Consider the following 17,568-nt stretch of genomic DNA (forward strand, 5'->3'; position numbering starts at 1 on the left):
TTATTTTGATGTCTGTGTCAATCTTGGAGTAATATTTGCATTCTGGAAAAGCCACAAAAAACTGCTGACATCTGTCATTTTAGCTGGTTTTAGTTAAACCTTTCATGCTCATAAAACATCTTTTAAGGTATTAATTATTAATGATGTCTTGTTAATGAGCAACTCAGGTTGTAAACATGTATTTGAGGTTTACACAGCATATTAACACTTGTTTAGGGGGTTTTAAACACAGTTTCATGATACAGACAAAGAATGATGCCAAAGCTGTGTGTGATCTCAAATGCTAATGGTTCATTTAGAAGAAACAGAGGCAATTAGCCTCACAATTATAGAGATTAGGAAATTAGATTATGAATTAGAAAAGATCAGATGGTTATTTCCTGCTAAATGATGCAGTTTGGCTGCTAAGCTACATGCTAGTGTACTGCCTTCAAATCACATGTTTCACTTTTAATGTTTGAAGAGAAAAAGCATTTGAGGAGTGGCAGAGAAGTATGTGAGGGCGGTGCAGGACATGCATGAGGACAGTGAGACAGCGGTGAGATGTGTGGTAGGAGTGACAGATGGGTTCAAGGTGGGGGTGGGATTACATTAGGGAGCCACTCTGAGCTCCTTGTCTGCATGTGATGGACAGACTGGCATGTGGACTATGATGTTTGCAGATGATGGTGTGGTGTGTAGTGAGAGTAGAGGGGAGGTGAAAGAGAGCCTGGAGAGGTGGAGTTATTCTCTGCAAAGAAGAGGAATGAAAGTCAGTAGAAGCAAGACAGAATAAATATCTGAGAGTGACAGGTGTCACAGTGAAGCTGCAAGGAGCAGACGTTTTAAGGGTGGATGAGTATACCCGGGGTAAACCATCCATAGCAACAGACAGGTGAGGAAAAGAGTGCAGGCAGGGTGGAGTGGGTGGAAATGAGAGTTGGGAGTAACTTGTGACTGAAGGACATCAGCAAGAGTGAAAGGAAAGGATTACAGGATGGTAGTGAGGCCTGCTGTGATGTATGATTTGGAGAGGGTGGCACAAGAGGAGGAGCTGCTGAGATTTCCACTGGTGACCAGAATGGACCGGATTAGAAATGAGCAGTTTGGAGACAAGGTCAGAGATGAAAGGCTGAGATGGTTTGGATATGTGCAGAGGAGGGATAGTGGATATATGCTGATGATGGAGCGGACTGACACAAGGAAAAGGGGAAGACCTCAGAGAAGACTCATGGATGTAGTGAAGGATGACAAGGTTAGGGAGAGTGAGGCGGAAGGAAATGATCCACTTCGGCGATTCCTAAGGGGAGGCGCCAAAACAAGAAGAAGAAGAAGAAGAAGAAGAAGAAGAAGTAGAATTTAGACTGACAAGTGAAGCAAATATGTGAATGCTAAAAAAACTGCAGTTCCTCTAGTGGCCACTTGAGGCCAACTTCAAAAGCGAGTCAATCCTCATAGACGCCCATAATAAAAAGCCTGAATTCAGCAGTGAAATGAACATCTTCACAGCCAGTTTAAACTGTTTTTGTCTGTAGAGCTAAATCAATAATGTTATTATTGTTATTTTGTTATTATTATTGTTTATAATTACATTTAATTGTTAATATAGCTAAAAGTTAGGGATAACTACACTGAAAAAAGTGATATTGTCTCCTTTTAAATATAGCATATTATATTTTGGTATATCTTTTCAATTCAAATGAGTAATTCCTGTCTACATATATAATTCGAGTAACTCCAGAATACATTCCCTGCGTTTTAATCCAATTAATTTTAGTTAATTAAATGTAGCTCAAAATGCTTAAGTATGTTTTTCATAGCCTCCTGCTGGGCCATTTTGCGCATGCGTTAGGACAGGCCACCATTTTGCACGCGGACTGAAGAAGCGGACTCTTTGTGCTGCAAGCGGGCTCAAGTTAATCGCACAACTTCATATAAAGGTGGTCTAGCTTCGGTAAGTAAACCTTTTACGGTCGTTTTTGTTTTATTTTTTTACCTCAGTCAAAGCATGTTGACTCTTTAAGACGTGTGCACATGGAGAAAGAAGTCTAAGTAGTTGTACACCTCTGAACTTTGTCATGAATTTGACTTAAGCTAGCTATGTGCTCTATTAGCTACTGCTCTATTAAAAGAGTAATTGTATTGATGCGTTAAAATGTCATATGTTTTTAGCTTAGTTCTTGTGGCACACTTTGTACTAACAAATTATGGAACGAGGCAATTTCTCTGTAGTTAGCTGTAAAGTTCACTGTACAGTCGCCTGCAGTTTTAAGTGGAGAAATCGTCCCTCCCGCCACAACATTGGCATTAAGGAATAGTCGGGCGGGGGAGGGGGCTTCTGAACGCACCTGCACAGTCAGGGGTGCAGTAGGAAATAAGTAGGATTGGCGTTGCACAACGTCTTTTGTGCAGAAAAAAATAATGGTTGTAAACTGTGGAGGAGAATAACTCAGTGGTTGCCAAAAATGTGAGATCAAAAGGCACTGAGAGTGATGTTTGTCAGGACTGAAATTAACTCAGAAAAGAAGTTGCTTCACTTGATAGAGCTGTTGAGTGCAAGACCTGTCAGCGGTCTGGTTTAGCATTTAAAGCCTCGCTACGTGCTTCCAAACCGCTGCATTTAATCTCAGAGAAAACTAACACAGAAGTAAAGCAAGTGTGTAAGTTCATCTCTTTATGTTTGCATAGTATTTCCATGTTGAGCTTAACAACCGATGTATGGAGCCACAGCTGGACTGGCTGTCGGAGTTTTGTATTGAGGGGGAAAGGAAGCGATTTGTTTTATACTTCAGCTAGAATGAAAAAAGACACAAAGCTGGAGTTATTCGGTGTCTTCATGCTGAACAGCTAAAACTTCCCTCATTCTCCCCCCTCCCTCTCCTGTTGCTACTTCAATCATGAAACTGATCGATTATCAGGTGATCGGCTTTTCTGTCGCTAGTCTCTCTCATTTGTTAGTCACCCAGTTTGCGCTAGAAAGAGGAAAACGGCAGATAAACAACAGCAGCACGTTTAAGCTTGATAAGCTGTTGCTAGAATTTTTTTTAATATTACTTCTAGTATCTGCTTATGTTTTCTGGAGCCACAGCCGTAATAGCTGCTGGTCATGATAGTTTGGATATGTGGTGAGAAGGAAACATGAAGGTGAAACCAGGAGAAGTTTTTACTGAATCATTAGAGCTGAACAGGTAATGAAGAAACAGGTTTACATTTTAGGTCACATGAATGAGTTGAAGTTATGAACTGTTTCTGAGAGACAAATAACTCCAGGATCCTTTTTTAGGTAGCTGACATCTGGTAACTGTGCAGGGGCGGATCTAGCAAAGTTTTGCCAGGGGGCCAGGTAGGGCATTAACAGGGAAAGGGAGACACAAAGACATAATTTTCTTTCTTATTCTCATTTAAAATGTCTAGCTTTTAATAAATAATTATTCTAAATCTTACTACCAAAGTGGTGATCTGGTTAAATGTATAGAGATCCATTATTGTATGTAGTAAATATTAAGTCTAATATATACCCTAGTAATAGTAGTACATATAGCACTTTTTCCTTTGGGAAGGTACGCTGTCTGCGCTGTCTGCAACTGTATTGAAGAAAAATGTTGAATCAAATTATTATAGAAAAATAATTGATTTCTGTGCATTAAAGTAGATTACGTCAATTAAGCATTATCAGGCAAAGGGTGCGGGGTGGTTTCCTAATATTTTTGCTGGGAGTTGGCAGTCCTATTAGTTAGTTTAATATTTCTATGTACTGTTTAGAATACCTGAATAAGGAGGATGGTGTAAGTTTTTTAGGTTGATCAGTATTGCTGAAGTATAAAATATTTTGGGTGCAGTGTATTTTTTGCATACAGGTATAACAGAATAGCTTTAATGTTTTGTTTTTAAAACTGAGTATGAACTTATACAAAATGCAGCAAAATATTTATAAAAACAGTTTTATTTATTATAAAATACACTATATCGGATTCATATCGGCATCGGCAGATAATCAAATTTATGATATCGGTATCGGACATAAAAAAGTGGTATCGTGCCATCTGTAGTTTGCACAGAGGCACAAGTAAGATTTGTTTTGTTACAAGGGAGTATCATGAAGTAATGCACTAATGGCTTGGAAACGGTAATTGTTTGTCTTTCTAAAGTTTATTTTTTTTATTTGTCTTCCTTTTCTGGCAGATTTTCTTCCCCTTATGTGTTACTGTTTATTCAAGAAGATGGTGTTATTTTGGTAAGTACATGCAAATTCCTTACATATTTATCACAACAGTATTTGTCACAGTATTGCAGGGACAAGTTTATCTATCTCATCTTAAGGGTTCTTGTGATTATTAATATTGATATTAATTAATATCAATTAATATATATGATTAAATTTCTTTTATCCAGGACAAAAGAAAAAAAAAACTTGCGAAAGTGAAATGAAAAACAGGAATTTAGTTCTTGTGAGTTAAGAGGATGCAGAGCATAGGGTTAGATGGAGGTGGATCATTCACTGTGGTGATCCCTGAAGGAAACAGCCAAGAGAAAAAGGATCAGATTGCAAAAAAAAATGTGGTTTGTTTGCATACATGAGTCTTTACGGTACCCACAGGACTCCTGAAGTATAAGTACTCTGAAGTTTGCAGAGCAATTTCAGAGATGTTTGGGGCTTACATGGCAAGCATGTTTTTAGTTGCACATCTAAATTTTCTCTGCTCTCTGTTGCTGATGGCAGAGTTCTGCCCCGCTGACCTCACAGGTGAGACACTCCCACCAGTGGACAAAGAGCACAGGAAAATGTGTTGCCAACCACCTGAAACAGACAAATATCTGCTTTTTAAAACCCTTTAAACCCGTTAAATGGACTGATGCCATTCATTTCTTCTTTGATTAACAGTAGTAACATCCTTCATGCACTGTATACTAACCCATATGATAATCATGCTTTATGAAGTGATGGCAATTGCATTGTAGCATTTAATGAAGAAATAACAAAATAATCATACCAATGATTAAGCACCAGTCTTGTGTGTGTGTGTGAGAGAGAGATATACAGGTAAATGCTGAATTCCAGTGTATTACAACACTTCAACTGGAGATGACCTTCGCGGCACAGTTAGACAGAATTACACCTCAGTTGATGACAGTTTTCCAGAAGAAGGGCGGTGTTTCTGGGCAGAAACTTGCCCACCACTTGCAGATCATGCAAGAGGTAAATCTGAATATTGCAAATTCTATTTGGATTTCTTTTGTCTTAAGTGGCAGGTCACTGGTGAGTCCAATAAGCCATTTTAGGTGACCAGCCAAGCAATCTAAATTTTGAAATTTCATATATAAATTTTATTTACTATGTTTGAACTGACATATGATAAAATTTACTTATTGCGAATTTCAGACATTGTTCTTTTTTCCAAATTGGTTTAATCAGCAACTCTCTTTAAACAGGCTGAAAGTGATGTTAAAGTGAAAAGGGAAGCAGTTCTCAGGGCACTTTGCCTCTACCTTGGTGAAGAGGACGGAAGCCTTATTCGGGAGTTCTTTGTAAGTCATTTAAGTCATTGTAAGCAAGTCATCTATACACACACTTTTTAGATAGATATCTGTGTGTGTGTGTATTACACACACACACACAAACGACTAGATTGGAATTTAATTGTAGAGTTAATTGTTTTTTCTTTTACCTTTTTATTAAATGTTTAGGACATTGAAGGAGATGATATCCAGAGAGACCTGAAGAAGCACACCATGGGCATTTATGTCATCAACAGGGAGGATGGACAAAATGGACATTATGATGACATTGGAATATTTGTTGAAGGGGAGATAGTCATGGACAACATTGGATCTCTGGCGCAAGCTTGTGCATTGATTCTTGGAGTAATCTATGCACTAAACCTAGCCTACCCCAAGGAATTGAAGGACTATTATGAATTCATTTAGAAAGTGTTGATGGGATTGGATGGTGAAAAGCTCTCCCCCAAAGTCTTTGGGCTGAAGAACAAAATTGCTACTGGATAGGAAGATTTCTAAAATAACACATCAAGAGAATGCTGTTATGTAAATTACCAATGACTGGTGCTCTTGTGAATAGGAGTGAAACTCTTGTACAAGCATCATTTGTTCTGTGTTATGTTTCGATTGAACATTTTAACTTTCAATAATGAATGTTTCACATGTGGTACATTTGAGTAGCTTGAAGAGCAACTTTGTAATTATTCAGTTATAGCTGCTGCCCTGCGTATAATCAGTGTTAACTCAACCGGATAAAAAAAACAAAAAAACCATTCATGATTACCACACTGCAGCACACTGGTAACACTTTAAAGACTATTAATTGTTTTGAAGCGAGTATGTTAGGTCAGAAAATATGTAAAACATTCAGAATCTTCAAGGAAGGACTAGAATGGAAAGACAGTGGTCAATAAGCAGTAAGGAAAACACAAGTTTAATTTTAAGTCTAATTACCTTATTAAAATGCAATTTCTAAATATGGATCGCAGAACAGCAAGTCTGAAACTGGTTAGTTTGTGGATGCATCAGTTTCTAATTGTGATACATTATACTGCTGGTAGTGTTTTATTCTTTTATGTAAGGAGTTTGGTTTTTTTTTTTCTTTTTTAGAGGAAGAGAAACATTGGTTAACATTTCTCTTGTCTGTTGTTTCTGTTTTGTTTGAATACAGCTTTTTAAAGCTACTAGTTCATAGGCAAAAGTTTTGTAATTTGTATTATACAAATTGCAGCAATTTCCCTTAGAGATGTGGATTCTTATTCTGTTTGCAACAAATTTTGCATTAATAAATGATGTGAAAGAATGTTGTAGTTTTCATTATTGACGTTTTTAAAAACTACAAATCAGGGTAAGCAATATTTTTTAAGTAAACTTAACTTAATTGAAATAGAGAGAAATTAACAATTTGATTGATTTGAATATAAGTTTGGGACATAAGTGTAAAGGAAACAAATTATTCTGGTACATTTAACACGACCTTAGTTGGACTTACTAATCACATAGTAAAGAGCCAAGTGTAGGATAATGTGTCTCAAACCGAGAGTTTAGAGCAGTGTGAAGCCTGAGCTTTGTGGATCGCACCCTTGTTTAACTCTTTATTTGAAACTTTACCCATGTGTAACAGCACATGTGTGACAGAAAAAAGGAAAATCATAATAGGTCCACTTTAATACAAAATTCCAAGCTTGAAGCTTCTCAACAGCAGCCACAATCCAATGGGCAACAGCGGTTATTTCCATCTGTCATGCAGTGGCTGAAAAACATCACTTTTCTTTGCAGTCATGGGCAATTATCACATTATACTGACAAACAAACAGGAAATCAGAGCGCAGCCATAGCCATGCCCCTCACGCTTCATAATTACGGCTGGCTTATGCACGGACGCAGAAGCATCAGATTGTGGATAAAAGGTCTCCAGAACACTGGGAGAAGACACATTAAAGCAATTCTCAAATTAATCACAGTGAGTATTCTGCAAATCTCATTTTGGAAATAAACCCTCAACTTGCGATGCGTCATTTCTCATGAGAGGAGGTGAACGGAGGACAAATTATAAACTGCAAGATTTACGGCGGAGGATGCGAGCAGCTGGCTGGGGGAAAACAACTGCGAAGCAAAAAGGAAGAAGAAGAAGAAAAAAGAAAAGAAAACGGCTCCAGAGAGGCAGAGATGGAGCTGAAAGTCCCCTCCGCCCTTCTCCCTCAGAGTCCAGGGGGCCACATCATGTGCCCGAGAGGCTCCTGCAAAGATGCGATTTCTTAAAGGGATACTCTGACCACTTTTGTTTGTTTTTTTCTTCTCTCTGCACTCCTCTTGTCACTCTGCGGCGGGGTAGAGGAATCCGCTTTGTGAAGATGATGATGTTGGCTGACCAGAGAGGCTTGGCTCGCGCTCGGGTTGTGTTCAGAGGCGATGAAAAAGGGCAGGAAAAGACACGCCCCCCTCTTTCAGATCAGGATCGCATGCCTGTGTTGTGTAAAGCCATCTGATGAGTAACCTACTCCTTTTCCTATGTGGAAGTTCTGACCTCGGGTCACACTCGTGGGAAACTGGTGAAAACGGGGCCATAGCTGAAGCGTCAGATCACGCAAATGAATAAGTCTTCTGGCTTTTCACACTATCTACACCATCATGTTTTGGAGATCTGAGCTGCAGAGATGTTTGCCTTCTCTTGAATATAATGGCGCTGTCTTGCTCCAAAAATCATGATTCGGTCACTACAAACCTCCTCATGAACAGTTTTGTGGGCGACGGGTTTTGTTTCCACTGAGCTACAACTGCTAAAAGTATCACCCTGCAGTGGAAAGTGTCCATCTAGCCCCAAGGAGAGGCTCACGCCCATGACAGCGTGAGGGGAAGTCAGCTTCTTTCCATGCCGCGTGTGTTTTCCTGGAGCTCCGTGCCACTTTATTACTCCAGTTTTATTATATCCAAGAGAAGTTTTGGTTGATGATGTCACAGGCAGCACAATCTCCAGACTGTTTCGTGTCTGTCATGTGTCTTTAAAATGAACCTGAGAGTGGGTGGTGGATTTGCAGTTGTAGTGTTGTCTGGGAATCCCCGTCTAACCGCATGGTGTTTGGGTGGGCTGTGAGCAGCGGGTCCCACTAAAGGACGTCAGGACCTCGTGCCACCCTTGTTGAGTCTGTTTAATCATACAAAGCAACCTGCTGGAGGTCATTTTGTATGGCTTTTCAAGGCTCACTCAAGGAGGCTGATACTTAAAACCCTTCTATGCTCTCCTCCACTAACAGCCTGTCTCCTGGTATCTCCTCCACACTCTCGAGACGCAGCTAACTTTCTCATACCAGTACTTATGAGGGGATGTGCCATCCTGGAGAAAGAGGACTACTCGTGCAACCTGAGATCAGAGAGAGCAATGCGCTGTTGTTGCCTCTCATTTCCAACCCATCCATTTTCTTCCTTTTATCCAATTCAGGGTCATAAAGGAGCTGGAGCATATCCCAGCTGCCATAAAGCGACACCCTAGACTGTTGAAAAGCTAATACAAAATGATAAAAACCGTTCATAGCTATGTGCCATTTAGAATCACCATTTCACCCAAATGCATGTCTTTGGCAGGAAGTCAGAGTGTGAAGAACACACACGTTTAAACCCCGACCCTTCTTACTGTGAGGCAAGAGTGCAAAGCAGAACCTGTTCTTGCTTTCATTTGCACCAAACCAGCTGAAATGGACTCACTCGCAGTGGTTTCTGCTTCCTAAGCGGACAGACTGATATGCCTGAAGTTAAGGTTAAAAGGAAGCCCCGCTGTGTGCTGCGGTGAAATCCGCAAAACTTGCAAAATGCTTTTTTCCCCCTCGTTTGTTTTTTATATTTCTCCAGTAAATGATCAGAAAACAGAACAAACATGCAGGGAACCAATGCTTGTTTCTAGACCTTGTTTCTACATCATGACTATTAAACTGCTGCTGAAACTATGATGCATCCCATGATACTGATGCTGAAAAGTGGGTTACAGGAAAATCATACTGAACAGAAATCAGATTTTGTCTTCAGAGCGCGACGCTCGGAGTGGGTGTAAAATGAATTTGGTTGTGGTTACAGAGCTTCTTTTTCAGCCCTGAGAATTTCACAAGAACTTAAGGTGGTATAAGGGCTCGGAAATGCTGGAAAACAGAAGGCAAATTAAAAAGTACACCCCTGTGTACTTTTTAATTTGCCTTCTGTAAAGAATGGCTCCAATGTGCACTAATTATAAAAAAGCTTTTAATAGTACATGTCTGATTGTGAGGTGGATATGCTGGACTGTTGATAGACTCTGAGGGTGTCACAGAGATTTTGCTAAATCTCCAAATATATATATAAATCTCCTAGGGAATTCCAGGGCGGTGTACTCACCCACCTAAGTGGAGTATATTTAGTTCTGTTTGCTGATGTTAAAATGGCGATGTGCAGGTGTAATATTAAGATCCCACTGGGGTTAAAATAATACACCCACTGATATTTGTGTTTGCTATATGAGGCCTCGGGCTACGCTTTAGAAGAAACCCAACACACCTACATCGTTTCTGTGTTGAATTATCTTTAACTTTTTAATCACACGGCACAGCAGCAGCAGCTCGGTTATTTGAATTTATCTTGTTTTTGTTAGATGGGTAACAGGGCGGCGCTTACACTGACTCATATTAATGTCAAAGAACTGCAGAAAGAAAAATCTGTGAAAATATCTGAGCTTTCTTCTCCATCCTCCTCCAGCGGGCATCAGATGGAGTTTAGTATGGAGGTCCATTTGTGCCAAAATTATGTTTCCATAGCTACACTCTGTGTCGACTGACTTTCTTTTCGACTTTGAACTGCACTTCAGTTTTGACTGAACACATTTTGTTTTTTGCCCCTGAATGTGTGATTTCAGAAACTTGGGTGTCGTTTTTGACAGTTTGATCATCACTGCAAACAGCTGGTTCAGAACAGTTTTATCATTATGGGGATATTTAAAAACTCAGAAGTCTGGTGTCAAAGGCTGAAGTTGAGATGATTATTCATGCCTTTATCTCTTCCCATCCGTCCATCTACCCAGTGCTTGTGACCAAAGGTGAGGGTAGGGCCAAAGATCAAATGGTAAATCCACAGCTCCACTCAGCTCTCTCTTCACCACGCTGGTCCAGTTCAGCATCCACATCACTGCAGGAGCGGCTGTCAGTCCCCCGCTGCCCTCTCTCCTCACTCATCAATAAGACTGCAAGACACCTAAACTCCTCCAAGTTGGGCAGCCTTTTCCTAGCAATTTGTCACCAAATCAGAGCTAGTCAGTTAAAATGATTTTAATGCTACAGCAGTCGACATGGTGGTAAGTGTGAATTGCAGACTGTAAAATATATGGTCGATTCTCTCTCTGAAGCAGCCTGCCTCCAAAATTAAAAAAATTCAGTGGATTTAAAAACTCTTAAAGTTCGGCCAAAAATCCTGACACACGAACATAGTTTTGGCACAAATGGACCCTCGCAGAAAGTACTGTTTGTGTCAAACCAGGTACTCTAAAAAATCAGTCCTCACATCTGTGAGACTAGACGACTGAAACAAAGGACTCGTGATCTGAGCTGTCACTGTAACGACCTGCTGGCTCAGATAAAATGACGTTAGGCATGTGTAATGTGTTTGAGCACTGCTGTGTCCCCATCTGGAAATCTGGGTCTGGAGCGGAGGTCTGCACATGTATTCAGCTTATGGAGAAGAAAGATTTGGGGATGTGGGGGGTGTGAGACGGTCTGACTTGGGAATTTCTGTTCCTCAGTTTTTTGTATCCTCCTCATTTTGAGACCCAGTTCTTTAAAGCGACCTCGTTTTTCACTCCGCACAGCCTCCGCTGACACGTTTGGCTCTGTTTAGAAATCTTGCTTCTTATTTTGATCTTCATTTTTGGGCCAATTGATGTCAAAACTGCTACTGGACAATCCAAAAACATTTCATGCCTACACTCAGCTGCCATTTTAATAGGTAAACAAAGTCAGCACCTCCTACCACTGAAACTCCCCTCTCAGTCTGCTTACAGAGGTTAAACCAAACATTTAATCCCTGGGATATCTTAATATAAGAGAGAAAAAAAGTGCATTTTAAGCATTTTGTCTCAGTTTTTCTACACAATAAATATGTAGAGTTACAGAAACAGTTCTAGTAGCTCACTGCCCAGACTTTCTCCTGTTTTTTATGAAACACAATGTTTTGGTTAATTCACCTAAAACGTCTCTGTTATTTAATGATTTATCTTAATTATTTTGTATATCAGCAGGGGGATATCAGCAGGAAAAGCTTAAAACTTATGATAATACAATTTAAAGTTTAAAATCTACGCTCTCCTTCACGTTTTCAAAAGCCTTTCAGTGGGCCGGATTGGAGTCTTTGCCAGGCCAATTCTGGTCCCCTCGGGCCTCATGTTTGGCACCTCTGCTCCACATGTTAAAAACCTGGCTGCAGTCAGTGAAGACTACCCTGGGTGTGTTCTGGCTCACAGTCTGCAAGGTGCTGCATGTGGCTGAGCTTAACACCTCTCCACGCAAGCTCCCCCAAACATAAAGTGAGGAAAGGAAGAACGCAAAAGTTTTCGGACACGAGCTCCCACTCGCTTCGATTATTTCGATTTTGCACATGCACGCGTGGGCACAGACAAGGCAGTCACGCGCATTGTGGTGGTGGTTGCGGTGATGCTGCATGAAGGAGCTGATCCATCCCCTTCTCTGTCCTCCTCCATCTTCTTCTCCTACTCCTCCTCTCTTCATCTCTCCCTCCATCAGACAGGTTTCCTCCAAGGGAAACACCAGACTGTTGCGCACTGTGTCGCTGCGTCAAGCCCGACATAAAAAGATCTGACGCGGGGTGAATCTTTTCATAATAAAAGCATGTTTGAAAATATTAAAAGGGTGTAAAGAGTAAAAGAAATGCTAACAAAGTGGCGATAACAGCGCAAAAAGGTCTCATAAAACAGAACCATGTTTCTATACGTGAAGCTGAAGCTGCATAAAACTATTCGGTTCAGGGGTTTTATATGTGCGAGTCCCCGATAAGAAACGCAGTAAATTCGGGCTTTAATTTTGAAGCTTTAACAGGAAATCTCGTCTGTCACACTCTTCCGATCTTGACTACAGTCCTCGCAGCAGCCGACTCTCTCCTCTCCACTGAAAAAAATAGAAAAAAAAATTCGCTTGCAGTCAAAAACAATGAGGGCGCACGACGCGCAACTCGCTCCGAGCCGCTCAGCCAGCAGCGCACTTTTACCTCCCGGAGGATCCGTGGCGTGTGGCTGTGCGCCACCCGGAGGGAGAAGATCAACGGGGATATAACTTGACTGTCTGAGGAGTTTGATATTTTTGGAATCAGAGGAGGCGGGAGAGAGAAATCATGCCTTTTTGTAAACGCACGATATTTCCGAAAGATGTGTGCAAGCCCGACGGCAAGAGGCTGCAGCAGCAGCAGGAGCAAGGGGAGATTTTCGGGGACTTGGCGGACGTGTGCAGCTTCACCCTGTGCTCGGTGCTCCGACAGCTCTCGGATTTGTCCCGGCACTCGGTGAGCATCCTGGAGGAGCTGGAGGGAGATCTTGTGTCCATCTGCCACCGGTCCTGCGCGCTGGAGGGCAGAGTGGTCCGACTGCAGAGGCACGTCGCAGAGCTGGTCAGCAAACCTCCACCGAGAAGTAAGAGAGATAAAAAAAAAAGAAAAAAGAAAAAAAGAAGACGCTTAAGTTGAGCTGACGGAGCTCACACCTGCGCTCACTCCTGCAGAAGGGCTCAGCTGTTTGTTGGTTTGTTTTTAGTCTTGTGTGTGGTGACTTGAGTGAAAGTTTTGTGGAGTCAGCGCGCGCTCTGACACTCTGGGGTTTCACTGTGACAGTCTCCACAGTGACAGAGGGCCAGCCCTGCACGTGCGCGTGAGCGAGTGTGAGGTTTGTTATTGTCAGCTGTCAGCAGAGCGCTCTGCCTTCAGTTACTGCGGGACACACCGCAGGTCACTTTGGGAAGATGAAACTACATGTTTGATTTAATTTGCTGACACGTGACGGTTGAGGAGGTGGAGTTCATGTCCGCTCGGCAGTGACCGAGGCTTCATAGCTGTTCGGGACGGCATGCGACTTTGGCTCAGGGGTGTGCAAGTTTACCAGATGCCCCTGAAAGCAGCACGTTGTGGGTGTGGAGAGTGGAATGTGAAGTGGGTGAAAATGCGTGGATGTCATGAGTGTTTTAGAGTTTTGTCGCTGTGGTCTTCCCTCTTGTTTATCTGTAAACACAGTTTGACCTCAGCTGCCGGCTCCTCTGCTTGCGTGAACGATGTGTGAGCAGAGGCGTGTAACTGTTTCCCGGGGAGGGGAAACTCTACTCTGATCCTAAGAGCTTGGAAAAAGCGACATACATAAGTTTGTTGAAGATGTTTCTTCAGTTCTAAAACCAAAAAGCGGAGAGGCTCAAGTATCTAAACCCTAGTGGGGGTTTCCCCTCAGGAGGTGGTTGTTGACTCACTATTAATCATGTGCGTCATCAGGTGAGCCAAGATGTGAGCTGTGAAAGCTGGAGTCTCATTAACAGGTTACTCTAGATTGTGGATTTTATAAGTGAGAGATTAGCAGAAGATTTAGATATTTGGTGTTTAGTTATCAGAGAAACCAAGATGTTCTGGAAATCTGTTGCAGGCACATGTTTCAGGCTCACCTGCAGCCCTGGGCACAAATACAGATGTGCTGCTTGAAGTTTAAACATCAGTTTGTATTAATATGTGTTTTGCAAAGTGCTGAAATGAGGGTTAGGATTAAAGACTTTGCTAAAGGAAAAGTAAAGAATGAGTAAGGGGATTCAGTGCTTTTGACCACGTGCTTACATGGTCATCGTGTCAAACACAGTAGCTCAGAAAGTTTTGAATGAATTCTGATAAATCTTTGCAGGGGTGTAGAGTGACGTCATCTAACATTAAAAGGTCTTCAAGGTCAACTTCAAGGCCTTGCAGTATGATAGTGTGGCGTGTGTTGTCCAAATTATAGAAAGTACCATATAAAGATGTAAAACATCATGTCACGTTTGACCTCTGACCTCACCTTTGGGTTTCACATGTACCCTTCTTTCAGGTTGACCTCTAAAATATGTCATGTCTTGAAGGAAAATATTGCTAAGAGAGAGAAAAAGGTAATAATAAATTATCATACTGATAATTATGTCAGGTATATTAAAGGTAAATAACACAAAGTTGTTTTTTACACGTGCAAAGTGCAGGCTGCAAACTTAAAGTACATTCATGAATATATATACAAAATACAATAGAGTTCCCTTAAAAGTAAATATGGCCCACAGAGTGAGCTGCCTTGGCAGAGGTTTGTGCTCTCAGAGTACTTATTGTTACACTCAATGTATCGCTGTGTAGGTATCTGGGTGCCTAGAAAGAAGACAGCTGGACTTCTTTAGTTTCTTGAAGATCTCATGTACCATCCACACTTGTACCCTTAATAGATGTATATTAAGGGTACTTTACTAAAGTAGTTGATTAAATGTACTGAGTGACATCTTACCAAGGGTGCTGTCAGTATGATCATCCACTGGCGTTGGGCATGTTTTGAAGCATCCTTTCTTCTAACTTTGAGTGTCGTGCTTGGTCTGTGTAGCAGACACATTTGAACCTATTCTGGCAGTTGTGGATTGGTTATGACTCTGGCAGATGTCTTGTGGTCCAGATGTGGTTTAAGAATCAACGAACCAGGCTTGACATGAGGTATGGCAGATGCCTGGGTGGGACAGATGTGGCCCAAATGTCATGACACTTGGTATCTGGCCCTTATAAGATAGACATGTGGATGGCATCGGTAAAAGACCAAATAAGAAAAACCCAAAGAAAGATGCATATCAGTTCATAACCTCCAACGTGTATTATGGAGTATGTTCTTTCTGTTGTTGGTAATTAAGGATTTGTCATTAAAATAACAAAATGTACAAAGTGGACGATTCAGTGTAACACAAATTGAGTGGCCGTTTTCCCATTGGTTTCTTTGGGGTGGCTCATGTGGTAGAGTGGGTCGTTTACCAATTGGAAGGTCTGTGCCTCAATCCCTGGCTCCCCCAACCCCACATACGACACATACCAAGCATGTTGGTGCTGTAGCACTTGTGGCTGAGGTTATAGAGCAGGTTGCCTACCAATAGTCATCTCTGGCTTTTCCACTCCATGTGTCAAAGTGTCCTTGGGCAACATAGTGAACTGGACAGGAAGACCTTTACAGCCACGGCTTTCGCCCCCTGGTGGTCGTTAAAATAGAATGCAGCTTTAAGGGATTCCCTTGTTGGCTTCTCTTTTCAGACCTGGAAGTGTAATTCATCTTCTGTCCTGTGTATGGCAGGGACGTCAAACCCATTTTACACTGTGGGCCACATACATAAATACATACCAGACCACTGAAACTCGTCTTTCTGTGGGTGTGAGAAGTTTAACTGCACATTTAACCACCGAGATATCTAAACATATGAAAAAGACGACTTTATCAGTAGGAAAAGCTGTAAAACCAAATTAGAGTCATTTGAATAACAATACAGTTTTTCCTGCTCAAGCAGAATAACAGAAAAGAAGTGTAAACATCTGGCATGTATATGATTTAACTCTGGTCTCTGGTACAAGCTGCAAAAGTTTGCAGCTGAGTTTTCCCACCATTTAAAAGTAAAAAATATTCATTTTGTTTACAAGGGCTGGGCTGTGCACACATGAGACTGGTCTGATGAAAAATTATCTTCAGAGACACGAAACAAATAAGGGAAAATTAATTTCCTAGAGCACACATCAACAGATTAAAAGTCATTATTACTTCTGCTGTGAGACTGTGCTGCGTGTGCCTACCAGTTACGACGGATTAGGGAGCGACACTTGAAAAGAGACAACCACGTGAGGACGTCGGTCAGAGTTAGCATAAAGAGGGTTTGGTTTTGATTTTACACGTGGCAGTGGAATCAAACACATTCTGTGAAAAACAAAAGGCTGGAAATCGGTCCAATGACGCAATAAAAAAAACTGTTCTGTAATATCTAACACGTTTGTGGATGCTTTCATCTGATGGTACAGAGATGGCCAGATGCATGATGGGAAATTTGCACTGTGGTCACGAGCCTGTTTCGCTCTGCAAACTTTGCACAAACTTATCGAAGGCAGCTTTGACTGTGTTTGCACTGCAGCTCGAGCGCGAGCCGATGAATAAAGCAAGCTGACTGTGAACATGAGTTTACGAGGCTGTCAGCAGGCCGTGTGTGTGTGTGTGTGTGTGTGTGTGTGTGTGTGTTTGTGAACACGTACAGCACGATAAGACAGAAAGAGAAAGTCCCTCTTAAAACAGACCAGATGTAGAGCTGGAAGGAGGAGAGGATGGGAGATAAAACAAATGCAGTTCATCCTCTGGTTTACTTTACAGAGACAAACTCACGCATGTGTTGGCCAGTGTGTGTGCGTGTGTTTTAATACATGAGCTCATCGGTGTTTGATGCTCCTCACTCTTCGCTCTCCTTTCTAAAATCCTGTGTGGGCTCTTACTGTATCGCTAACACGTGGGCCGAAGCGCACGGCTTAATAATCAATACAAGCCCGCCTGGGCCTTCATCTTCCATCGTCATCTGAACTTCACCGCCTCTTTCTCCCTCTCTCTTACCTCCTACTGTCTCAGCAAGGATGGAAAACACTGATTTGAATTTCACCAACAGAAAAATGAGGACTAAGTCTCCTTAAAGCACTTTGTATTGTAAGATAAGAACCCTACATTACTAAGAGTAACTCCAACAATCCAACAAACTATGAGCAAGCACTTGGCGACAGCGGGGAGAAAAAACTCCCTTATAACAGGTAGAAACCTCCTGCAGAACCAGGCTCAGAGCCTGAGTGATGCTTAAAGCGCTAAATCCTTTAAAAAAAAAAGTTTCTGCAATGAACACAAAGAGACGCTTTTACTTTTATTAATAAGACTCATAACTTTGTAAAGAATCAAAGCCCCCACCCCTCAGCAGTTGTAGTGGGTTTGTAATGTTGGCGGCTCTACTGTATAGAAGCTAGATTCTGGCTACTTTTTTTGAATATTTAAAGAAATAGAAACATAATTATTTTCCATCTGTTTCATTTTCCTTTGAG

The 17,568-nt window shown here is 41.5% G+C and overlaps 2 protein-coding genes across 3 annotated transcripts in view; both read left to right on the plus strand.

The window, feature by feature from the left end:
* The first annotated feature begins 1,853 nt into the window (after positions 1-1,853).
* LOC143416145 (uncharacterized) lies at positions 1,854-6,778 on the plus strand. Of its 2 annotated transcripts, XM_076881574.1 has the most exons (5): positions 1,854-1,933; positions 4,162-4,213; positions 5,021-5,176; positions 5,410-5,505; positions 5,665-6,778. In XM_076881574.1, exons 3-5 carry the CDS (start codon positions 5,063-5,065, stop codon positions 5,902-5,904), a joined length of 450 nt encoding a protein of 149 aa, XP_076737689.1. In that variant the 5' UTR covers positions 1,854-1,933; positions 4,162-4,213; positions 5,021-5,062; the 3' UTR covers positions 5,905-6,778. The 2 variants fall into 2 exon arrangements, with proteins under 2 accessions (XP_076737689.1, XP_076737682.1); XM_076881567.1 differs by lacking the exons at positions 1,854-1,933; positions 4,162-4,213 and having other exon boundaries at positions 4,997-5,176.
* A 5,801-nt stretch (positions 6,779-12,579) lies between these two features.
* The window catches only part of nhsl2 (NHS-like 2), a 231,083-nt gene continuing 226,094 nt past the window's right edge, over positions 12,580-17,568 (plus strand). Inside the window, exon 1 of the mRNA XM_004573397.4 lies at positions 12,580-13,126. Coding sequence (XP_004573454.2) covers positions 12,832-13,126 — 295 coding nt within the window. The 5' untranslated portion in view covers positions 12,580-12,831. The remainder of the gene's footprint in view (positions 13,127-17,568) is intronic.

Source organism: Maylandia zebra, linkage group LG3 (genome assembly GCF_041146795.1).
Source record: "Maylandia zebra isolate NMK-2024a linkage group LG3, Mzebra_GT3a, whole genome shotgun sequence".
NCBI classification, from domain to species: Eukaryota; Metazoa; Chordata; class Actinopteri; order Cichliformes; family Cichlidae; genus Maylandia; species Maylandia zebra.

What these genes read in the sequence shown, in the direction of transcription:
- LOC143416145 (XM_076881574.1), top strand. Translation starts at nt 5,063, where the DNA reads ATGACCTTCGCGGCACAGTTAGACAGAATTACACCTCAGTTGATGACA. An exon ending in ACTTGCAGATCATGCAAGAG is followed by an intron (nt 5,177 to 5,409) that starts GTAAATCTGAAT and finishes CTCTTTAAACAG; the next exon opens with GCTGAAAGTGATGTTAAAGT. An exon ending in GCCTTATTCGGGAGTTCTTT is followed by an intron (nt 5,506 to 5,664) that starts GTAAGTCATTTA and finishes TTAAATGTTTAG; the next exon opens with GACATTGAAGGAGATGATAT.